At 40.6% G+C, this 24487-nt stretch overlaps 1 protein-coding gene across 1 annotated transcript in view; it reads left to right on the forward strand.

The window, feature by feature from the left end:
* The window catches only part of frmd3 (FERM domain containing 3), a 91778-nt gene that overhangs the window by 61437 nt on the left and 5854 nt on the right, over positions 1–24487 (forward strand). Inside the window, exons 10-13 of the mRNA XM_072433841.1 lie at positions 7354–7442; positions 11799–11873; positions 12787–12855; positions 13962–14086. Of these exons, the coding sequence (XP_072289942.1) occupies positions 7354–7442; positions 11799–11873; positions 12787–12855; positions 13962–14086 (358 nt within the window). The remainder of the gene's footprint in view (positions 1–7353; positions 7443–11798; positions 11874–12786; positions 12856–13961; positions 14087–24487) is intronic.

The raw sequence follows: 24487 nt of genomic DNA on the forward strand, positions 1-24487 counted from the left end.
AGGCAGATTGTTATTGTGCCTTCCCTTCTCTCCAACTCTCACGTTGGTGGACATTTGTCATATTGTAGTACAGCAGCGGACAATTCATCGACAACAAAGCTACATAAAACTGGACAGGATGCTCCCAAGTACCATCCACAAATACTCAAATTTTAACTACAACAAAATGCATTTTTATTCTAAACCTTTTTCTATCATTATTTTCTTAAAGATAATTTTAAACTGTTCCATAATTATTTCTCCTTTACTCCTTTAAAGCATTTTCCCTCTGTGTCTGCTCTGTCAAATATACAGAGAATACAAATATACATACACTCTCCCCTTAAATTATATTTACTTTCTCTCTGGGTAAACTTTTGTCTTCAATGAGATAGGGATTGGACTATATTTGACTAAATACATAAACTTAGTAGTATACAAATCTACTGAGTCATACAACTTTAAAAGCTTTGATTGTGTGAACACTGGGTTACTAGGCAGATTATAAGGTGCAAGAATGTCCTTACACAAAAAAGACATTTGTTCAGACCCCACATTGCGTTTTTCACGTTACATCACACACTGTGGGGCGACCCCTGGGAACTCTCTGCACTCTGAGTATTTCTTTAATTCAGAGGCAAATCCAATATGCTTTTGCCTTCCTGTGGTTTACTCATGATTTATAGGTAAGACAAGGCAAGTTTATTAGTAGAGCACATTTCATACACAAGGCAATTCAAAGTGCTTCACACAGCAGGAAAAAAGTGCATTCAAATCACAAACAAATTACAGAAAGTTTAAGACATGAAAGAGAAGAGTGCAAAGAAAAAATCCTTTCAGTCATATGCGCAGCTAAACAAAACTGTTTTTAGTTTAGATTTGAACATTGTCAGAGTAGAACCTGTCTCACATCTTCAGGAAGACTGTTCCAGATTTTAGCTGCATAAAACTGAAACGCAGATTCCCCATGTTTAGTCCAGACTCTGGCACCAGCAGGAGGCCGGTCCATGTTTAGTCCTGACTCTGGCACCAGCAGGAGGCCGGTCCATGTTTTGTCCTGACTCTGGCACCAGCAGGAGGCCGGTCCATGTTTAGTCCTGACTCTGGCACCAGCAGGAGGCCGGTCCATGTTTAGTCCTGACTCTGGCACCAGCAGGAGGCCGGTCCATGTTAATTCCTGACTCTGGCACCAGCAGGAGGCTGGTCCATGTTAAGTCCTGACTCTGGCACCAGCAGGAGGCTGGTCCATGTTTAGTCCTGACTCTGGCACCAGCAGGAGGCCGTTCCATGTTTAGTCCTGACTCTGGCACCAGCAGGAGGCCGGTCCATGTTTAGTCCTGACTCTGGCACCAGCAGGAGGCCGGTCCGTGTTTAGTCCTGACTCTGGCACCAGCAGGAGGCTGGTCCATGTTAAGTCCTGACTCTGGCACCAGCAGGAGGCCAGTCCATGTTTAGTCCTGACTCTGGCACCAGCAGGAGGCCGGTCCATGTTTAGTCCTGACTCTGGCACCAGCAGGAGGCCAGTCCATGTTTAGTCCTGACTCTGGCACCAGCAGGAGGCCGGTCCATGTTTAGTCCTGACTCTGGCACCAGCAGGAGGCCGGTCCATGTTAAGTCCTGACTCTGGCACCAGCAGGAGGCCGGTCCATGTTAAGTCCTGACTCTGGCACCAGCAGGAGGCTGGTCCATGTTTAGTCCTGACTCTGGCACCAGCAGGAGGCCGTTCCATGTTTAGTCCTGACTCTGGCACCAGCAGGAGGCCGGTCCATGTTTAGTCCTGACTCTGGCACCAGCAGGAGGCCGGTCCATGTTTAGTCCTGACTCTGGCACCAGCAGGAGGCCAGTCCATGTTTAGTCCTGACTCTGGCACCAGCAGGAGGCCGGTCCATGTTTAGTCCTGACTCTGGCACCAGCAGGAGGCCGGTCCATGTTAAGTCCTGACTCTGGCACCAGCAGGAGGCTGGTTCATATGGCATTAACATGTCCGAGATGTACTTTGGTGCTAGGCCATGGAGAGACTTGTACACAAGCAGAGCTGTTTTAAAGTCTCTTCTCTGAGCCACAGGGGCCAGTGCAGAGACCTGAGAACAGGACTAATGTGATGGTACTTCCTGGTTCTAGTCAGGACCCGAGCAGCAGCGTTCTGGATGTACTGCAGCTGTTTTACAGCTCGTTTGGAGAGGCCAGTAAGCGGCCGTTACTGTAGTCTAATCTACTGGAGACAAACGCATGGATAAGTCTCTTCAAATCTGGTTTAGACACTATATTTTTGATTTTGGCAATGTTTTTTAGATGGTAAAAAGCTGCTGAAGTTAAAGTCTGAGTCCATTATTACACCCAGATTTGACACAGACCTTTGACACAGATTCTCTCTGCCTTTTGGCCACGTCATGTCTTTTTTCATTTAATTCAATCTCTGAAAGTGGTTAAAATCTGTTTGTAAGTTGTATTTTAGGTGACTTTACGTTATCTTTGTATTGTTTAGGCTTTGCACCGAGTTTGCGCAAAGATACAGTCTGGTCTTTCTGGTCTTTAAACAATTTTGGGAATGACACAGAGTCACTCCGGTTTAGGTTGAAAGTAGCTGTTTTTCTTGTAAAAAATGTGGACGTCTTACCACTGGATGACACTGGAATTGTATCTTGGAGTCCTTTTTCAGATTCCAAAGCGAAAATCTGTGTTTTTATCTCTTTTTATCTGTTTTTATTGCTTGTTGATATTTCCGACAGCGTTTCACAAGAGACTGTTTCCTACTTCTCCCGGACATGTCGCTGGCTCGTCAGATATGTTGTTAAAACTTTAAAAATGTTCTTAAAATCGTTGTTTTACTTAAAAAAGTCATAACCAAAACTGTTTGGAAGACAAAAACTGTTTAAAAAGCAAAATAAATAAGAAAAGCAGCGATAGCAAGCTTGAGCAAGCAAGAAAGCGTCTGCACTCTTCGCAAGCAGGAAGTAACTTTATAACTATCTTATCCATGGTTTAGTCTCATTTTAGACTATGTTTAGTCCTGATTTAGGCCTGATATAATCCTGGTTAAGATCTGGTGGTACTCGGGAATCCAAATTTGATTTTAGCTGGTACTTGGTGTGAAAACTAGGGCGACAACAATTAATGGTATAATTGCGTCTTGTCAACTATAAAAAATTGCCATAATCATATTTTGATCATCGTAATCATTTTCTGGACTTTGCTGTCTCTAAAACACATACAAAAATAGTTCTTGTTTTTTAAATAACAAAGACACTGGCATTATTAAATAAAAATATAAAAAATAATAAACGATTTCAGATTTTCAGATCAATATGACTCTTAATCTGTAAATATTCTCTTTCTAGAAGTCTTAAGTCACCATATTACAACCTTTGTTTGCTTAAAAAACAGTATAGAAAATTACAATGTACAAGAAAAATAATTGCTGACTAGTCACTTGAATAATCATCGGTTCACAAACTTTTCTCTAGATCTGTCACTACTGATCTAGATCTACGAAATTAAATAATTACCGGTAAACTTAACTTGTATGGTGGTGTAAGTGCAAATGATTATCTAATATTTATTGATTTAGATGAACAATCAAAGCCCCCACATTGGCAGAAGATGTGACCTTCCGTCTGCTCCTCAGGATTCACTCTGGAGACTCAGTGTCCTGCATCTCCTGTAGAACGCATCACTGTCTGAATCCATAAATGTATTTCAGTAACATACATTTATGAAACACACTTCTGTCATTGTGGTGTATTTCATGCTAAAATCCTTCATAAATAGCTTGTCACGTCATTTTCAAATCACAGCTATTCCATTGTTGTTCATTTGAGGTATAATTAATTAAAATGACATTCTTCTTGAAAGTGTTCACGCCCACTGTTATTTGAGTCTAGCTCAGAACTATTTACTACTATAATTTGCACTCATACAGTATGTTTGTCTGGCTGTAGACTTTCAGCTGAAGATACACTTTTACTGTTGTGTTTTTGTCTTTTCTTTTGTTCTGTTTAACACATAGTCATCACAGGTGAGTAGCATAAATATAAACAGGAGTAAATCCCCCATTCTGGTGCCTCTCCCTGCAGCCAACCCATCATATATGTTTCTGATTGCATTATTTTAAGTTGCCATGTTCATTTTTATGTGTCCACCTTGTGTAGATTTGTGTAATTGGTTGTAAATATGTGAAGTTTGAAATATGTCGTCGTTGTCCCACCAGTCCCATGTTCAGTGTGATTTATGTGCCTGTTTTAACGTGTCTCTGTGTCACACGACTGATTGGTTTAAGCGTCTCGGAGGAAAGGCACTGCATGTATTCACTCTAGTTCTAAAACCACATGTCCCACTTTGAACTGATGATAAACATAATATTTTGATTTCAGCATTTTAGCAACTACATTGGAAAGACATTTGGACGCCACATTCTTTTATGAAAATGAAAATTGAAAATTGATCATTATCAATATATTTAATATCATTGCAAGTATTTTGAGATATATTAGGCAGATTATAATTTTTTCTTAGGTTTTTAATGAAAGGAGCAATGGAGCTTAAGAAGGGGCTGAATGTACATAAGAAGAACTAAATATATTTTATAAGATAAGATATTCCTTTATTGTCACTAAATTTCATTAGTGCAACGCATGAATTGCACATGAATTTCACAGTATATCAGGGAAAAAACTTATGAACATTTGGGCCTTGCTACTGTATAGATTTATAAATATCTCACATATATAATATGTCACAACAACAACAACAACAACAACACAAATATCTATTTTGGCTGAACAAATTCATATCGGATCCTTCTAATGTCCAAGATTCAAACTGTGTATATTTAGAAAATTCAGTTTGTCATCATTGGAATATAATTTTCAGTTTTCCTCTAATAAAACATGAATTACAAAAACAAGTTTTTATTTACATCATTTACATTTAGACTTGTCATTTTATTCATACCAACGCAAGTGCAGAGCTGTTACAGGGAACATCAGTTTTCTCAAACTGACATAAAAACTCCCATCACAACTGAACGAGATTTCCAGGACACAAACAACAATTAGCTTTAGAGTCTGACCAATCTAAGCAGCTCATTTGGCTTGATATCAAAAACCAAAAAAGTGAATGTTTTGTCAATCAATCAACATTACAAACCAATTGGTCTGTTTATTTGAACTGTGTATTGTCTAAAAAGATGGATTGCATGTTTTTTCTTATCATCCAAAGTGGGACCATTTCCTGTAGATGGCATATTCCACAGTATATTCCGGTGCACTCACACATGTCCACAGCTGCGCATGTGTGTCCAGGCCTTTAAGGTGGATCATACATAGATAATACCTCATAAAACAGAAGGGGCTGTGCAAAACGCCTGACTCAACACTGGGAGTAAACTGCATTTATGAACATTGTAAATCCCCAGACTGTAAAGTGTTGACCTCATCGTTCAAGGCCCGCGTCTGTATGTATGTGGCAGTATTTATAGACCTGGGGCTGTGGGCTTTTCCACATTACTGTAACTCATTCCCATCATATCGATCTCTGCTCCACCTCCCGTGTCCCTCTAACAGATGCAGCATAGATCACCACGTCGGCTTGAACTAGACAATTTAATTTCAGCTGCTCCTAAAAAGAAAAAAAATCATACATACTAAAAGCTGACTCTGTGCACATTCAGTATACCACAGTTTAATTGCACAAAAGTCTTTGTTTGAAATGTTCCGCAGTATGGCATTAAACCTGTCCATCTCTTATTGATTCAATAACAGGTGTTTTCATTACTAAAGAAATAACTTTCTGCTTTTTACATTGTTCCCACAGTAAATCCTCATTGTTAGTTTACGCAAAGCTGTATTTTGAGTCTTGCATCTTTGAATAAACCTATATTGTCTTGCAATAACCACTTTAAAAAAATAAACCCTGTAAATGACAATCTGCTGCTTTTTGCAGAGGCGGGGCTTATCAGTTCTACAGTTTTGAACAGGAAGTCAATGGATCTGTTTCTAATACCAAGCCATTTTAGATTAAAATTGTGGTTTACAATGAACAAATTGTAAAATGAAGATCTACTTATGAACATTATATTTATTTAATGCCATATGTGGTACATCTCAGCTCCATGGACACAAGTAGATCATATGACAATCCAAATCGTTTGCTTTGGATGAAGATCAAATGAAATTAAACATTTTACATAACTTGTCTGAGCCTACAATCCTCCATCTCTGTCTCACTAACATCAGCTGAACCAAAAACCTCCTCAACCTCTGTTACTGTCACTCATCCAGCATTTTCAGCTTTGAAATGATTATTTGACTTTAAGTGTCTGCAAATTACCAACATCAATGTATATCTAAGCAGAGACTGAAAGTAGATTGAAGACTGAAACGTCTCGCTCACACTGCATCCGGAGCTACTGTTGGAGTTGTTCTTGCAGTGGATGACTCACATCAGGATCAGAGCTGATGATATTCAGATACAGGAATCAATATCTGATCCAGCAAATATTCCTGGATGAACCCGTTACCGATGCATCTCTGCTCTCTCCAACAAATCTGTCATTCTCACATCTTCACCTGCCGTTATAACGATTCATGACTTCATTGTCTGTGTTTCTCGTGGTTAAAATGCCAGTCAGCAACCTCCTTTTCCCCACACCCACCTACAGAAAAAAAAAGAAATGTTGACGCTTAATAAATATATAATATGTCACCCTTTTCCAATTAACTATGTTAAATTAATGTACAGTGGGAAGAAAACTTGGAATTTGTATTTAGTTACAAAATATGGAATAGCTGCATTACAATGTATTTTGTAACATGTTCTGTTACATGGGGCAGTCAGAATACTGTACTTACTGCACTGTAGTTTCATTTTATTACAGTGTAAAGGTGTGACATTGGGTTAAAACAGATATATGTTGGTTTTACATGTAGTTCAAGGGCTCATATCATGCTAAATTGACTTTTCAGAGCTTTTAACCTTCTTACAGTGCTATTGGTCCCTTATATAAGTGACCAAAGTGTTTTTTTATTGATTCCTGCAGTCTTTAGCTGGAGAACACTCTTTATCCTTCCCTTTGTATGGCCTTCTGTCTTCTACTCGTTTCCATGGAGACTGATAGGTTTACTACCATGTTTTAAGTTACATAGAATTTCTTTAAATGTTTGTTTTTTTCGATAAACATAAGATATTTACATGGATAAAGTTGACATATTTATTCGGGGTCAACACTTCATTTCTTTTTGCATTGACAGTGGTGGGACTTGGGTCAGCTTTTTGCACAGCCTCCCCTCACCAGGCACTTTAGCTGGTCCGGGATCATGTATTATTCAGCTGTATCACATTTCACATTCGCCTCTGTGTTGTCTCTTGTCTCCGCAGAAGAAACTCGTGTTGACGTTCCACACTTCAACTCCGGCCGCCTGCAAACATCTGTGGAAGTGTGGGGTGGAGAACCAGGCCTTTTACAAGTGCGTATTAGTATTTGTTTGTATGTATTTCGAGCTTCATCAGCTGTGAAAGCACTTATATTCACACACACACACACACACACACACACACACACACACATACACTGTCCAGTTCAAAATGTAGTGGAGTAGAAAGTACAGTTAACTGCTCTCAAATTTAGTAAAAATAAAAGGTTTCCAGTGTATACATTACTTGAGTAAATACGTACCTAAATAATAATACCTAAAAATGTTACATGAGGCCTAAAGTCACTGGCATAGGCTCTAACGGGAACAAGCGGTAGAGAATGAATGAATGAATATGAATATGAATATCCATAATCCAAAGTAGCTAATGTTCTTTATACTGCTGGTCCTCCAGAGTACTTCATAGTGTTATCCACTCTCCTTTAATTCCTTTGGTTAAATAATTCCCTTTTTAGTTTTGTATTGACAAAATGTATTTATTCATTCACCTTTATTTAATGAGGTAAAACCCCTTTGAGATCAAAACGTGTCTTGCCCAAGGACACAATGGTCTCCCATCCAAGTATTAACCAGGCCCATCCCTGCTTAGCTTCCAAGATCTAACAAGTTCGGCCATTTTTCAAGGGTATTCTGGCAAAGTGGGAAATTTGCAGCACACAATTTTGCGCTCTCCATTCCCTCGTCGATTAAACGACCAGAACCAGATCCAGAACAGACATACTTCAATTCAATTCAATTTATTTTTGTAACGCCCAAAATCACAACAGCGGTTGTCTCGGAGGGCGACAGTGAGTGACAGTACCGTGTTGTACTTTAGTCAAACTCATCATAATAATGAGACAAGGCAAGTTTATTCGTAGGACACAATTATACTCAAGGCAATTCAAAGTGCTTCACACAAAAGGAAAAAAAATCATTAAAATCACAAAAACATGACAGAAATCACAAAACAATTTAAGACGTAAAAGAGAGTCATATGCACAGCTAAACAAAACAGTTTTTAGTTTAGATTTGAACATTGTCGGAGTAGAACCTGTCACATCTTCAGGAAGACAGTTCCAGATTTTAGCTACATAAAACTAAAACGCAGATTCCAGATAGTCCTGACTCTGGCACCAGCAGGAGGCCGGTCCATGTTTAGTCCTGACTCTGGCACCAGCAGGAGGCCGGTCCATGTTTAGTCCTGACTCTGGCACCAGCAGGAGGCCGGTCCATGTTTAGTCCTGACTCTGGCACCAGCAGGAGGCCGGTCCATGTTTAGTCCTGACTCTGGCACCAGCAGGAGGCCGGTCCATGTTTAGTCCTGACTCTGGCACCAGCAGGAGGCCGGTCCATGTTTAGTCCTGACTCTGGCACCAGCAGGAGGCCGGTCCCTGAGGTCCTCAGAGTCCGAGATGGTTCATATGGCACTAACATGTCTGAGATGTATGATATTCACCTGCCGATAGTGAAACATAGATCTGAGTGTCGTCTGCACAATTGTGATAGAACACATTTTTGCTGCGTAACAGCTGACCTAACGGCAACATGTAGAGGTTGAACAGAAGGAGTCCCAGGACTGACCCTTGGGGCACTCCACAGGTCAGGGGCATGTGGTCTGAGACAGTTACCAATTTCAACAAAGTACTTCCTGTCTTCCAGATAGGACCTTAACCAGTTTAGGGCAGTGCCAGTGATGCCCACCCAGTCCTCTAGTCTCTGTAAGAGGATCCCATGATCGACAGAGCAGCACTAAGATCTAACAGAATTAAGACTGAGGCTTTGCCCGTGTCAGTGTTCAGGCGGATGTCATTTGTCACCTTGACAAGAGCAGTCTCAGTGCTGTGATGAGGTCTAAAACCTGACTGAAAAACATCAAATGAGTTGTTCATTAAGAGGAAATCAATGAGCTGTTGGTAAACAACCTTTTCAAGGACTTTGCCCCAAAATGGTAGATTAGAGATGGGACTCAGTATTGTTGCATAACTCAAATTGATAAGTTTAAATGGACTAGATAGAGAGTAATGTTGCGTGAGCACAGTTACAAATTCAAAGGGCAGAGTTGAGACTGGTCAAGTGCATGATATGCACAGTGCAACACAATGCACTGTCCAGAAGTCACACTTCAGCAACTCTGTCTCTAACTGCTGGGCCTTAACCAGAGCTAGACCTGCCTAACATGTAATAAGCCTATTCAATGAGTCACACATTGAAGGACAAGAACATGAATATGGAAATTCATGTTTTGAGAGTATGCAATATTACATATTTTCATTAAAAAGCTGTCAAAAAGCAGCTTACAAAACAACTGTTATCTCTCTTAAAATGGTATAATGTAATTTTCTGCACGTTTATGTTTAATTTTACAGTCACATTTGATACAATACTTGAACCTCAGCCAAGGCATTTACAGATACTTATTTGCACATTTCAGACAGATTCCAAAAATTAACTAATTATTGTTACCGGGAGCATCCAAAATTAAAAATGAAGATGTTCCTTGTTTTTGAGTCCATGTTGACAGAGCCCTTTAGCAGTGTTCTTAAATTAACTCCCCACCAGAAGAGGCACAGCTAATCTCTTCACAGTTGTTACAAAGTCATACCTTCCTGTCAGCGCTGTTGTCGCTGAAATTTACATATTTTTACTTGAAGGGCAGCTCTGGCTCAGTGATAAAGTGTCAACCACACCTAACCACAAGGTTGCCGGTTCACTCAGTTCATGCTATAATTGTGTCCTTGGGCAAAACACTTCCCCACCATGTCAGTGTATAAATGTCAGCAACATTTATATAAATGTCAGCAACATTTATACACCGTGTCCAAAGTGGGTTCAAATTATAAATTATAATACAACAATGCATCATTTTTAACTTTTTAACTCATTAGGTTAATTATCACCATGTTTTTGTATTGATTTAAAGTTGCACTATATCATCTTTCTGGTGGAGGCTCCGCCTTATGCTTTAGATTATTTTACTTTGTCTGAAATGTCCTACTAAAACTCACTCTCCGTGGAGAAAAGCGCTGTTAACTGTGAGGGTGCATGTTTTTTTAAATGTTTTTTTTCAAGCACAAGTTACTGAATAAATGCAGGTTAGATCATTCTAACACAAATAGAAATAATGAATGTTGCACCCTGAGGAAGGCCACTGGGCTGAAATATTTTTATTTGAACCTTAAAGCCAAGCTACAATAAAGGCTTTTTCATTATTTTTGGTAAATTACCAGAGTGCCTTAGTTTTTCTTGTCTTTGGGAATACTCAACATATATGTTTGTATATAGTTTGCTGCAAATTATACCCAAATAGACAACAGTTTTTTTCATAGATAAGTCTAATAATGCCTTACTGTGGGACAATTTGGGCATCTCCATGACATCAAGCAGGTGACTGTCCTTACATAGCGCAACTAGATTAGATGTATAAAGCGCAAATAATGCCCTATAGGAAAGGCCTGCCTTAAGAAATTGACGCTATGGAAAGATTTTAGCAATAACATTTTAGCAGTATTTCATTGATAAATAGTATATCATATATCAATATATTTATATATTCTTTTTCTCCCTATATCTGTTTTCACATGCTGCATGTAGGCCTACAGTTCTAGTCATATGCTCTAGTCTTTTCAACTTTAATCACCACCAAACATCTCATTATTTGTATTTACATTTTCATATATTATACAGCCTTTAAATGTTTGTATTCTAAATTCCAGAATTGATGCAAAAGAGCAGATGAACATAATATGTTTTCAATGGTGAAACTGGCATCAAACTCAAGCACAAAATATGACAAAGCGAGGCGGTTTTGACTCTGACATTGCTACTGACATTAAAATGTTTTGCTTATCTTTCATTATGAAAACTTTAAACCATTTGCATTTAGATCTGATGTCAGTTAATCATCGCACATGTTTGAGAATTTACTTTGCCTTCGGACGCCTCCATTCTTTTGAACATTCCGATGACAATACTTTATAGGTCCATAGGCCGTTTAGTCGGACTACACAGAGTAATCAAATCAGAGGCTAAACGACAAAGACAGAGAAAACACAGACACACATTTGACTACACGACAACCCCGATATTTACTCACAACTCATCTCAAAGTAACAGACGCCATCATGTTATCTGGGGCTTCATTGTGGTGTCGACCGACTCTGAACTGTACACTGCAGAAACTGAATATCTACATGAGCTAAAGGTGCACTGTGTAACTTTTCTGATCCGCCACCTGTTGATTTTTATGATGTTGTCGTAATTGTTTTAGTCCGTATTTGCGTCCTCTCACAAATTATTCAGCCACGATCGTAAAATGTTTCAATACTAAAATATGAATCTGTTCAAAGCGTGTTTAATCTGCTACTTGTGATCAATTGAGAGCTGGTGTTTTTTGTCTCTTTCCTTCAGATGTGCAAAGTCCAGTCAGATCAAGACCGTTTCCAGCAGCAACATCTTCTTTAAAGGAAGTCGCTTCAGATACAGGTGGGAAATGAGTCAGCAGTTCACTAACTTACGTATCATTGCTTCTCAAACTTTGCCAGACGCGACCAATTCGAAAAAGTGGGTCGCCACAAAAAAACTGTTCTAGATAGAGACTATTTATCAAATCAAGTGCGATATTGATTAAAGTCAGAAATAGTTTATTCTTTTGTGTCATTTGAATTTAATAATAATGATGCGGTCTTTATTGTAAGAAACAGAAAAGGTTTATTGCCGTTGTCAATGAACAGAAGAATTGGGTGATTCGGTGCAACATAAAACAATGAAGAATGATAAAACAACCAATATAAAGTCACAAAGAAAAATGATTTAAATCTCATATAGGATAAAAATAGCAATAGGCTATGAGATAAAAAAATAATTATAAAAGGTTTTTTGTCATGTGTTTTAGAGTCTGTATAGTCCAGATAACGATTACAACTATCAAAACACTATTATGGTGATTTAAAAAGTCAATTATTTTTATCGACTGTTGGAGCCCTAATACGCTTTATACAGTATTGTTTAAAACTGAGTATAATGGAGCGTTGAAGTGTGTTTGCCCTATGGTTCGCTTTACTGTGACCCCGGTCCCCAGAGCCGCTTTTTGTTCCGGCAGATTTACATTTCAAGCACTGCATATCATCCACCCGTACTGTTGTTTGAAGATCTGTGCCCTAAAAGCAGCGTTTGTTAACTGTAAATCAACAGCAAACTGGTGGAGTTCTGCACCTATTTTCAGTCTCAGTAATGGAGGGTCTGACCTGCTCCCGGAAACGAGCTGCTCAAGGCTCGACGACCGCTGTAATCTGATGAGAAACACATCCATCTTCATGTAATTACTGCCAGTGTAGGTTTCCCTGCTGCTTTTCACATGGCGACTACTTTCTTATGTTGTGTTGTTCTGTTGTTTCAGTGGCAGAGTAGCCAAGGAGGTGATTGAGGCCAGTTCAAAGATTCAAAGAGACCCACCCGAGGTCTACAGGTGAGTCACAATACACGAGAAAAAAGAGCAACGCAGTTATCGATATGCTGAAGAACTGAATCGTATATTTGGCCGCCATGTTGTTTTGATATAGATACTGTCGGCATCCATTCATTTTAATGTAGAAGAGCTGCTCTATCACCCACTGTTCAACAACTACATGAGCAAACACAGACTTTAGTATATATAGTTATACAAATATAGGCACAAAGACATAGAGAAGAATAAATGTGACTAACGGCACAAATTTTTATGGTTATCCAAGAATACTAACGTTAGCTCCGGGCTTAAGGCTACCGTGAATACCGCCCGCTGTATTTTGAGTGGCGGGAGAAGTACTCCATTTTATTACTTAAGTAATAGTACAGATAAGTACAAGTATTTAAGTACACTTATTTATTTTTATCTTTTTAAGAAGTTTTGGCTCGTAGGCTTCACTAGACAGGACAGCATAGCATGAAATAGGGAGCAGAGAGGGAAGCACATTGCAGCAAATTCTTATGTTTTCACCCGTTCAAACTCACTTAGTTTCAAGATCTATTAAACCATCAAATTGTGATCTTGATAAAGAATTGTCCAGATCATTGGTCATTCATAGAGCCTATTTTTGGTGGCTCAAACCCAGGACTTGGAACTTAAAAAAAAGTCACCATGAACCTGCTAATAATATAAGCCCTTTCAGCAGGTCATCAATCATTTAAAAAACCTTTGCTTTTTAGTCCAGTACAAAAATGTAGTGCAGTAGAAAGTACAGATACCTGCTCTCAAATTCAATGGAGTATAAGTAAAATAATTCTCTGGAAAATGTACAGATCACCTGAAAATTGTACTTTATCTGGGGTATCACGATGTCAGTAACTTCCAATAAAACTCAGTTGTGGTTCGACTTGAATTCATTGTGCTTGAAATATACATAGTTCTCCAGGAAACGCATTAGAAGAGAGGAAAAGTTGTGTTTCCTATTGAATCCTCAGAGTTCCCTCTACAGCAGACCACGCCCCTCATATGACGCGTTATGGCCTATGTGTTTCTCTTATTGGTCGATTCGTCTGCTTGGTGAATTATGGTGAAGAAATAAAGCTTGTAACCTTTTCCATATGTTTCAGAGCTCATTTTGGACAGAGCCGGAGCTTCAACTCTCTGAGCCATAAAAACCTGATCATGAACATGGAGCCTCTGGTGCCAGCGCTGCCCTCGCCCAGTGAGTACGAGGAGGCGGCTCCAGACTGTGGTGAGTCCAGCACACTAAGCACTTCTGCTTTAATGCTGAGTTTTGGCTGTTTTTTACCCACACAAGAACATATTTCAGTATGGTAAGTAAGATAAATATGCTACAGAAGAATATCACGATAAATAATATTGAAACTACTTTATGCCACACCCAAAGTAAACCTAAAGCAGGATAACCATAAATCCCTTTTTCCAAATGTATATTGTTAAAAAAAAAACTTGTTTGGTATAATTCTATGGAAAAATTACAAAAAGGTCCCCGCAAAATAATGTACACACCATAAATATTGTGTATTGAACGATAAGTTGATTTATTAGTTATTGTGGCAGCTATAGACAGTGTATTTAAGAGTGAGAGTGCACTATTTTAGTCATGACTGTCATGTGTCAGATTGTTTTTGGTGATGTACTGGAGTGACTTATCGAATTGTACTTAGGATTTGACTTCTTCTTAGGTTAGATTGTATTTTGAAGTAACTGTCTCTTACTTGAGACGTTGATGACAGTTGTTTTTCTTGCACTCCTCCTTCAGATTTAGCTTTTTCACATTTTTGTGTCCATGATGTGTGCATTTTAAATCAGTGGTCCTTAACCTGCTGGCCTAAATAAATAAATAAGTTATTACAGAATTCTGTGAGAAAAGCTTACACTACACTAAAACAGGGACAACATTGTTTTTGTTTAACCAATTCTCAGATCAATGATGTCTTAGTCAACTAAAATTTGTATTAGTTGACTATCTTTTTTCACTGAAATTATAAATATTTGGGAGTGAATTGTGGTGTTTTCTGTACAAATAGAATTGTGTATGAAATCCTGTGAGCTTCTGGTGATGTGAGAACAGTTCATAAGGATACTTTTAACTTTAGTTGAAAGATTCCATGTTTGCTATTTAAGAAAAAGAATGAGCTGGAACATTCTGCTGCAAAGAAAAGGCTAAGTACTCATTTTGATTCCACATTGATTCCACACTGAGAACTGGACTAATGTGATGGTACGTCCTGGTTCTGTCTGTGTCCATTATTAACCCCAGATTTCTAACTTGATCTGTAGGTTTTAGAGCGAGACACAGGAGGTGACGCTAACACTTTCTCTTTTTTTCTGTGGCCAAAGACGATGATTTCAGTCTTGTCTGAGTTCAGCTGGAGAAAGTTGTTTTGCATCCACACACTGATCTGTTGGATGCAGTGACAGAGTGAATCCACTGGCCCATATTCACCTGCCGCACTGTTTATGTGATTGTGTTTATGTGAGTATCTAGTTTTGATAGTTGTTTTAGTATCAATTTTCTGGGTATTGATACATGATATAAACAAGTATGGTTGTCTCCTTGATAAGGTAACTTTCATTTAACTTTTTCTGCTTTGACAGCTCCATGGCTCGAGCCTTTTAGTCAACATGTCTTAGTTACAGCCTTAGACAAAATGAGTTTTTATATTATTTATGTTGAAAGTAATATTGTTATGTGTAATGCTGTTGAGAACCACGGAAAGTCCTAATCTGACCTATACTTCCCAACATTCTCTCAATGCTTTTAGTATTTCCTTCACATCCTTTTACTTATTTGTGTCACTTCTTTACTACTTCACCCTTGGTCCTGCCTCGTGGATGCACATTTAACTGAGCAGCTGATGTCCCGCCCTCCAGCAGCCCGTTTCCCTGGAGACACCAATGGGAGCGGATCTAAAAATACCCGCCATGATCCGCCCCGAAGCATGTGGAGGGTTCAGACTGCGACATTAGGGACACACAGCTTGCCACACCTCCCCTGACTTTAGTTACCAAGCGCCAAACCTCAATTATCACTTTGGGTTCTGATATAAAGTCAATTGTGTAAATAGAACCAGATGGACTAGTTTGTATCAGGTTTATGTTGACACCACGACATTCTTTAGGTCTAGTTTTTAATGACAGGTGAAAGAAAGAAGTAGTGAGTACAAGCAAAAAGTACCAGTATTCCTTTATTCTTGAACCTTACCAGAAGCAATTTCTCTGCTAACATGGCTCTGGTGTGGCTGATTTCTGCTCCGCTGAACCTTGAAATGGATCATAGATGTGTGTGGTTTATGTAGTGCAGACAGTAAAATGTATCAATCTATAAGCAGAAATAAAATAAATGAAAGTTTTGCAGTCACTAATTCAGTCAAATCCACCTCGTTAATGTCTGCATCCTCATTGTTGTGCATGTTTTGGCTATAAAGACATGCTTCAGGTGTGTCACTGGATGTGTTTTATTGCTTGTTTATTGTTTCCATTATGAGTCAATGGACCAGTATAATATACTGTGCTTTTCTGTGTGGATTTGCATATTCTTCCTCGGGTCTGGGTGGGTTTGTTGTTGTTTTTAAGCACATTATTATTTTGTCCATGCACTCGTTTGGCCGTACCTGCTTGACAATGAGGAAACTGTTGTTGTGTCTTTAGGCTGAACACCTAGAATGCAAGTGGTGGGTGTGTGATTAGTGTGGAGTGAATAAACAATGCACTTTGAATGTCTCGAAAGGTGCTGAATAAATCTATTGATGAATTAAAAAGTAAAATAGAGATCCGTGTGTTTTTAAGTCCATCGTCCTCAGACTCATTCTGAGAATTCTCAAATCGTGTTTATTATAGCTGCATGCTTACATTAGCATGTCAAGGGAAAGCTAGCTTTTGTTTATTTCCCTCTGCTGCCAGTAGATGGAGAACTAACCCCAAAATCCTGAAGAGCAAACGGCTTAACACGAGATGCCAAAGCAGAGGTACAGAAGAGCATAAAGGACAAATACAAAAATGCATAATGTGTCCTTTAATATGTTCAAACTTACTTACGCGCTATGGTGCTCTGCTTCTCAATTAACAAAATACTTTGTTGTTTCCCTTTCTTTTCACAAAATACCAATTCAAATGTTTTCAAAAGCAGAGAAAGGATAAGGCACATTATTCCCTAAGTGGCTGACTATTGAAATATATTACGGAATAAAATTGTGCTACAAAATCTATACATAATACATCATGCTTTTAGGTGATAGCGGCCCGTGTTGGTTTATCGTGGCAAACTGCTGAGTTTACAGTTGAAAAAGTGTTCGTCATGAATTAATCATCACTGAAGAAAAAGCCATTAGTTCCATTGCTTCCTGTTTTTGTTGTGATCTACATTGTTTTCTTAGCTTTTAAACTCATCATCAGAGATAGTTGTCCACAAACGTTATACGGCCTCAGTCTCAGTCCATTTTTGACGAGTATTGTGTATAGATTGACTTAGCAGTGCACATTTTAAAACTGTGCAGAAACTTTAACATTTGTAACTTCAATCCAAACTGCTAAACTAAAGAATCGTAACATGTTTTTCGAGGTTAAAACTAGGACTGCAAGATGAATTAATCAAATTTAAACTGCAATTTGAATGGTCGCTATTAACAAATCGCAAACACTGCATACTTTCCTCTGCGTGTAACGAAATATTCCAACTTATTAAATAAAAACCTGCTAAATCGTTCAATAAATTCATATTTCAGTTTTCTCTTTTCTTTCTTTATTCTGGATCCCCATTCGCTATTACCACAGCAATAACTATTCTTCCTGATATATATATTTTTTAAATCAATGACCATTTCTCTATTCATTCTTTATAGTTGTTTATTGTTCACCGTGTATAATCGTTAAATCGTGCCGTTTCTTCTCACGCTATTGGAACGTAAATCGCTTGTCAGAAACCTTTTCATTATTTCCTAAGCGTTGCCCCAGTTAGCAGGTTTTATATAACAATCCCACGGAGACGGGATCATTTATGTTTATGATGCCTATAAACAAGTGCAGCCTTTGCGTTTTGAAAATTCCAATCGGTCAAGTTGTGATTTCAGCCGTCCGTTTCCTGATTTGAATAATAAGTAATAACTGCAGCACCGTGGTTGCATCGTCCTTGTAACAGCAAAGAACGCACCGCTGACATAGGACCCGGCTCTGAAGCATGTTTAAGTGGGCTCATCCATCATGGCCCCCTTAAACACGGAGCTCACGGCTGAACATGCATGTGCCGTGTCCTTTTGGGCCCATACTGTGCCGGCTCTCATGTTTCAGCGGCGTTTTCCCCTAACAACCACCCAACGTTTAAGTAAAGGTGCGTGTTTTTCCTAATTATTCTCCGTCACCTTCAACCCCTGCTCGGTACCGGAGTATAAGTCGCATCAGCCAAAAAATGCATAAAGGAAAAAAGGTTGCACTGAAGTATACATTGCATTTTTGGGGGGAATTCATTTGATAAAATCCAAGACCAAGAACAGACATTTCAACTTGAAATGCAATTTAAAATAACAACAGATGAGAGAACATGGTGAATAGGTGTACGTATGCTAACGTAGCACCTTCAGCTACATGAGGCACAGACAGAACTGTGGTAAGTGTCTGGTATGTTAACGTAACATATGAACAGTTATTCAGATAACTATAGCATAAAGAACATGCTAGTTATAACAAGTTTACCAAAGCATCAGTTTTACCCCAAATCACTAAATCCACTGAATTCTTCTTCCTCTGTGTCACTTCTAAACAACTCCACAAGCTCCGGAGGTAGAGGAAGTGCAGATTCTTCTTCTGCGTCACTTAGAGCCTAGAGCGCCCTCTTGCGGTTGTCAGTGTGAAAATAATCAACATGTGAAATGCGAATAAGTGTGTGAAAATAACAAATAATATCACATTTCACAATCGCTCTGGAGTCGCACCCCGGCCAAACTATGTTTTTCCCCCCCCAGTTTTACAAACAAAAGATAAAACAGAACACAAAAAGAACAGAACACAAAATGACCAGAGAGACTAAATTAAATGAAAACACAAGTAGTCATCAACTAGACATAAATACAAACAAAATCATAGCACATTTATATGAAAATAAGAGTCACATTTAGTCCAAAGTCTGTCCCGATGTCAGTCCAGTCCTTGACCGTTAGCGATGTTTGTGTCAAGCATTTCTTCGTTATGTCCTTTTATTCCCTCCTCCAAAAGCGCACTCCAAAAGTATCCACTGATTGCGTCCACGGCAGAAGTTTTGAGACCCAAAAACATTGTTCTAAAATTAAGTGGGATGGCAACGTCCAAAACTCGCCTGCTCTGGCCGCCACAGTTTCTCCAACAGTCTGCACTTCCCTGTGAGTAATGGCCACTTTGACACGCTGTTACAGTCACATTTTTTTCAGTCGGTTGAACGTTTCAATTTTTTTTTTGCGTGCGCAGCATTGGGGTAACACGCCCCTCGTGCTTCCTTCAGTGCGCGGTCATTATTCTCCGTCACTTCGCTGCCTGATTACACCTGACTCTTGGCACCTCGAAGCCTCACTGGATGCGGCCCTCAATCTTGTTATGGAAGGGGGGGAAGAGCAGGGTAAGGTTACTCGGACGAGAGGAGGAAACGGACGGTAACGCGTGAAAATGGAATGAGGCCGGTTTAAATGTGCGAGAGGAGTGCTGTAAAAGAATAAGTGGAGATATGGTTACGTTTAGGTGTAATTTTAGCCAAGTGTTATGCCATAATGCAGTAATTCCCATGTATAAGGAAGCAGAATATTTAGAATTGATTCAAAGTGGCAGATGGGAAGTGGTAAACAAATCTGATAAGATTTAGTACTTGGTTGTATGTTTTACCAATTTATTGTCCGTTACCATAGTTGCCGTAGATTCTTTCCTTTTCTGTGTGAAAATACTGTCCTTGAGAAGAAGATGGTCCGTGTTGAGTTATGGGCGTCATGTCTTTGCTCCGTCCATCCACGGGACACGACCTTTGTCTTATGCGTCCTATGTTACAACTCCCATCTCCTCCCTGGACACGCCCCCTCGCACCTCCCACATCCCCTTCTCGGCCTGTCTCCTCCTCGCCATCTTTTCCTTCTCACTCCCTCTGCCTTCTCCCATTCTCCAACCTCAAGCCCACCTTCTCCTCCTTCCCCTCTCACCCCTCACCCGCCACTTTCTCTTCTCCCGTCTCCTCCTCTCGTTCACCCACGACCTTAACTCTCCCCTTGCCACCCCTCTTCCTTCTCTCTCTCTCCCTTTCTTCTCTTTGCCTCAGTCTTTCTCTCGTCATACCTCTCTTTTTCTCCTCTCACTCCCTTCATACCTCTCTTCTCCTCCTCTCTCTCCCCTCATACCTCTCTCCTCCTCTCTCCCCTCATATGTCTCTTCTCCTCCTCTCTCTCCCCTCATACCTCTCCTCTTCTCCTCTCTCTCCCCTCATACCTCTCTCCTCCTCTCTCTCCCCTCATATGTCTCTTCTCCTCTTCTCTCTCCCCTCATACCTCTCTCCTCCTCTCTCCCCTCATATGTCTCTTCTCCTCTTCTCTCTCCCCTCATACCTCTCTCCTCCTCTCTCCCCTCATATGTCTCTTCTCCTCTTCTCTCTCCCCTCATACCTCTCTCCTCCTCTCTCCCCTCATACCTCTCTTCTCCTCTCTCTCCCCTCATACCTCTCTTCTCCTCCTCTCTCTCCCCTCATACCTCTCTTCTCCTCTCTCTCCCCTCATACCTCTCTCTTCTTCTCCTCTCTCTCCCCTCATACCTCTCTTCTCCTCCTCTCTCCGCTCATACCTCTCTCCTCCTCTCTATCCCCTCATACCTCTCTTCTTCTCCTCCTCTCTCCCCTCATATGTCTCTTCTCCTCTTCTCTCTCCCCTCATACATCTCTTCTTCTCCTCCTCTCTCCCCTCATATGTCTCTTCTCCTCTTCTCTCTCCCCTCATACCTCTCTCCTCCTCTCTATCCCCTCATACCTCTCTTCTTCTCCTCCTCTCTCCCCTCATATGTCTCTTCTCCTCCTCTCTCTCCCCTCATACCTCTCTCCTCTCTTCTCTCCTTCTTACCCCCTTGTCTCGTCCTGACAGGTTTACACAGTCTCTCCATAACACATTCCGTGTTCATGTCCTGTACACCTCCGAGCTCCCAGAGGGTGAGGTTGGCCTCCCAGACTCACAAAGTTGGATTCAGTTTGGGAAACGAGCAGGGCGTTTGGTCGCTGAGTCAATTGATCGGCCCGTGGTGTCTCTGTTCTTGTGTCCTAAATTGAGCTCATTGTTGGTTCGGTCCTGTTCTAGGCCTTGTTTAGTCCTGAGCTTGTACAGGGTTGATTTCTGGTTTAGTCCAATTTTGATTTGCTTTATTTTATTGAGGTTATAAAGATCTATATGGACAACAGCAGAAAGGAGAAAACAAAGAATACGGAATCACTTATGTGGTTTCTTATGTGTTGAAAGGAAACTCATATCAGTGGCTCAATGGTTAAAGGCTTCGCTGAATAACCTGAAGGTCATGGTTCCATTCTAGTCCATACTTTCATGTGTCCTTGGGCAAGACACTTCAAGCACTGTGTCAATTAATGGAGTGAGTGAGAGGCCGGGGGATGCAGAAGGACTCATGCCAAAGTTGAGTCCTGAAATACCACCTAATGACATCACAATTTGGAACCAAGCATTTCAAGCTCTCGAAAGGTTGATGAAACTGGATGAGACCAAACACTCCGGACATGTCTTTGTCAAAGAAGCAACATTATAACACGTGTAAAAACTGCTCGCCTCAGCGGAGTATTCGCCTCAACTATTTAAGATAAGATAAGATATTCCTTTATTGTCCCACATGGGGAAATTTCATTGGTGCAACGCAGGTACAGAGGAACAGATCACTTATAGGAAGTCTGAAAAACACTTTCAGTAGAAGATCTCCTATAAATAAATAAAAACTCCCATAGACAAATAAATAAATACCATTGCATGTGATCCCGACAGTAATTGCACATGAATGTGTGTCACGACAGCACATAGATTGCACATGAATTTCACAGCAATTGCACATACGACAGAATTGCACATCAGTATTAGGTTAGGTCAGTATTGCGACGGGATAACGTGACGATCTCCGGGTAAGACGACTGTTCTCCGCAGTTTCATGAGTTCCTCCTTTGTGGAAACGCGGTACGGCGCCGGCCGGGGGGCGGGGCCGGAGCCGGGGGGCGGGGCCGGAGCCAAGACACATCGCAACGACACGACGAAAACACTCAATCCAGCCGAATAAAGTCAAAACAAGTTAATTTAAAGCGATTCCAGTGCGTGTCCCGATCGTTCGTGAAGTTCCTCTTTCATATAAACGTGTATATAAACGTGTACCGACGACACGCCGTACTTTAGCGCGGCCGGAGGGCGCGGGGGGGGGGGGCTCGCTCGGAGCTAGCTCACGTCACAACAACACAACGAACGCAACGAAAAACGCTCAAATCCAGCCGAAAAAAGTCAAAAACAGTTGAATTAAAAAACTATTCCAGCGCGTGTCCCTATCGTACAGTAAAATAGAAAAAATATACTAACTATTTTTACAAAATATAGGAGATAAAGCACAATAAGTGTGAGAAAGAAGAGAGAGCGTTTACACCGGGCTGCCAGCTGTACCAGCGCCTTATGCAGTGGCCTGCTGCAAGGACTTTGGGATAAAGTGTCCAGGAGATGGTGTAAGGTCTATATGCAGAATCCTAATCTCCCACATTAGAAAGGAAACAAGAAACGGAGCCAAGGGTAGCGCTGACCTTGTGATGTTTGCTTTGCATGTCCCTTCTTATCTGCCCAAATCCACACGCCGACACCAAGACAAATGATACAATGCAGCTACATGACGAGGATGTGAAAATAGAATAAAAACCTGCCCTGAATCTCACATCAAAATAGAAACGTGTTCACATTAAAGGCGCTGTACTGTGTTAAAAATGTGAAAAACAAGACCAGTCCATTTTAAACTGTTTGCAGGAGTCCAAACATATTCCTCACGTTCCTCATGCATCCTAATTATTCACTGAAATTAGTTTATGAGCACGTTTCGCAACTTTGAGAGGCCAGAGCAGAGTTTTGCCATCACAGTAAACAACTAGCATGCTAAGAGCGCACTTCCTGCTTCGTGTAGGATAAAAACGCTCAAGAATTAGTTACAAACAGCGGCGTCATTTTGACCTCAAGGGCTTTTACAATATATATTTGTATGTCTGTGTGTATGCTGATTTTAAACGGAAATTTGACCATAGAATTTTAGTTGTTTTTATACTTTCCTGTTTTTAAGCTAACAGCTCCTAAATCCATTCAAGCCGATGGTGCAGGCAGGCTGTTGTTGTTTCTTTGCGCAAGACACATCACCCACTTTACGTGTCTTGATTTCAATGTGGTGATAGTGATCAGGGTCATGCTTCTGTTTTAGGGGAGCTGTGGCTACAGGAGTTTATGGATAAATGCATGATGCTTGATGCATTTCTCAAACATGTTCTCTGTAGTAGAGAGTGTGGACTTTTGACTTGGACTTGGAAGCCTCTGACTTTAGGCAACTTGATTTTTCTCCTAAAAAAATATGTTTTGTTAATAGTTAGAGGTAGTTTCAGTATTTAATTTTTCAGGAACACACTGGAACATTTCCCTTCCCACATCTCCATTTGTGACCAGCACATTTTACAAAAATAATATCAATTTGAGCTGCATTCGGTCAGTTTATATAACGAATTGAAAGGAATCAGTACCAAGGGTTTATAGACTATCATTGCTGTCTGAAATATTCTATGTTCTATTAACTGGAGCACGGTAGACGTTTTGACTGGGGGAAAAAAACTTGTCATATGTTAGCATACAGTTTAAATAGAATCAGTCATGTCCTAGTAATCCAACGACATTCCTGTTCCGCTGTGGTCTGGCTTGACCACTTGTAATCAGAGTTAGATTAGCTGCCCTTCTCTGCAGAACCACTGTTTAAATTTAGCAACAGCAGCTTTGGGCCTGATCCTCCTCTAATGCCCCTGGAGTCTTTGTTACCGCGCTGACAGAACGGGCCTGCACCAGCGCATGTGTCCGAGAATATACCCACCCCGGCCCTCCCATCATTCAGCCTGCGGAGCCCCGACAACTGGCACCTCAATGCGAGATGGAAGTCCTCGAGCCGAGACTGTGTGGGGAGCAGCCTGGAGGAGGAGACCCGGCCGGGCTGCAGGCGCTGGATGAGCCGAGCCTGGAGCAGACCGGACCTCTGGAGGTGTTCACGGAGAAGAGAACGCCCTCCGTCGTGGTGGCAGAAGCCCTGAGGTGCCAGGTTAAGATCACCACGCGCCGGAGCCTCCATCTGCGCATAGCCAACCACACGGCCCGGGATGTGTACGTGCGGCTGGTGGGGCCAGGCGGGTGCATCGCGGGGACGAGTGGGGGTCTGGAGAGGCACGCGCTGGAGCAGAGTAAGGACGGAGCAAAAACCTGTCTTAAAGGTGCACTGTAACTTCCAGGGATGTAACAGTGAAAAATTGTACTACCGTATCATCCGAAATTTCAAATCAAAAAAGAAATATCCTTTTGTTTTTTTTTAGAAGAATCGAACTATATATTAGAATAGCTGTCATCAAAATAATCAATGCCCATTAAGGCTGTTT

Source organism: Eucyclogobius newberryi, unplaced genomic scaffold (genome assembly GCF_026437365.1).
Source record: "Eucyclogobius newberryi isolate DKJ021-1_F unplaced genomic scaffold, fEucNew1.0.hap1 SCAF_6, whole genome shotgun sequence".
Classification (NCBI taxonomy): domain Eukaryota; kingdom Metazoa; phylum Chordata; class Actinopteri; order Gobiiformes; family Gobiidae; genus Eucyclogobius; species Eucyclogobius newberryi.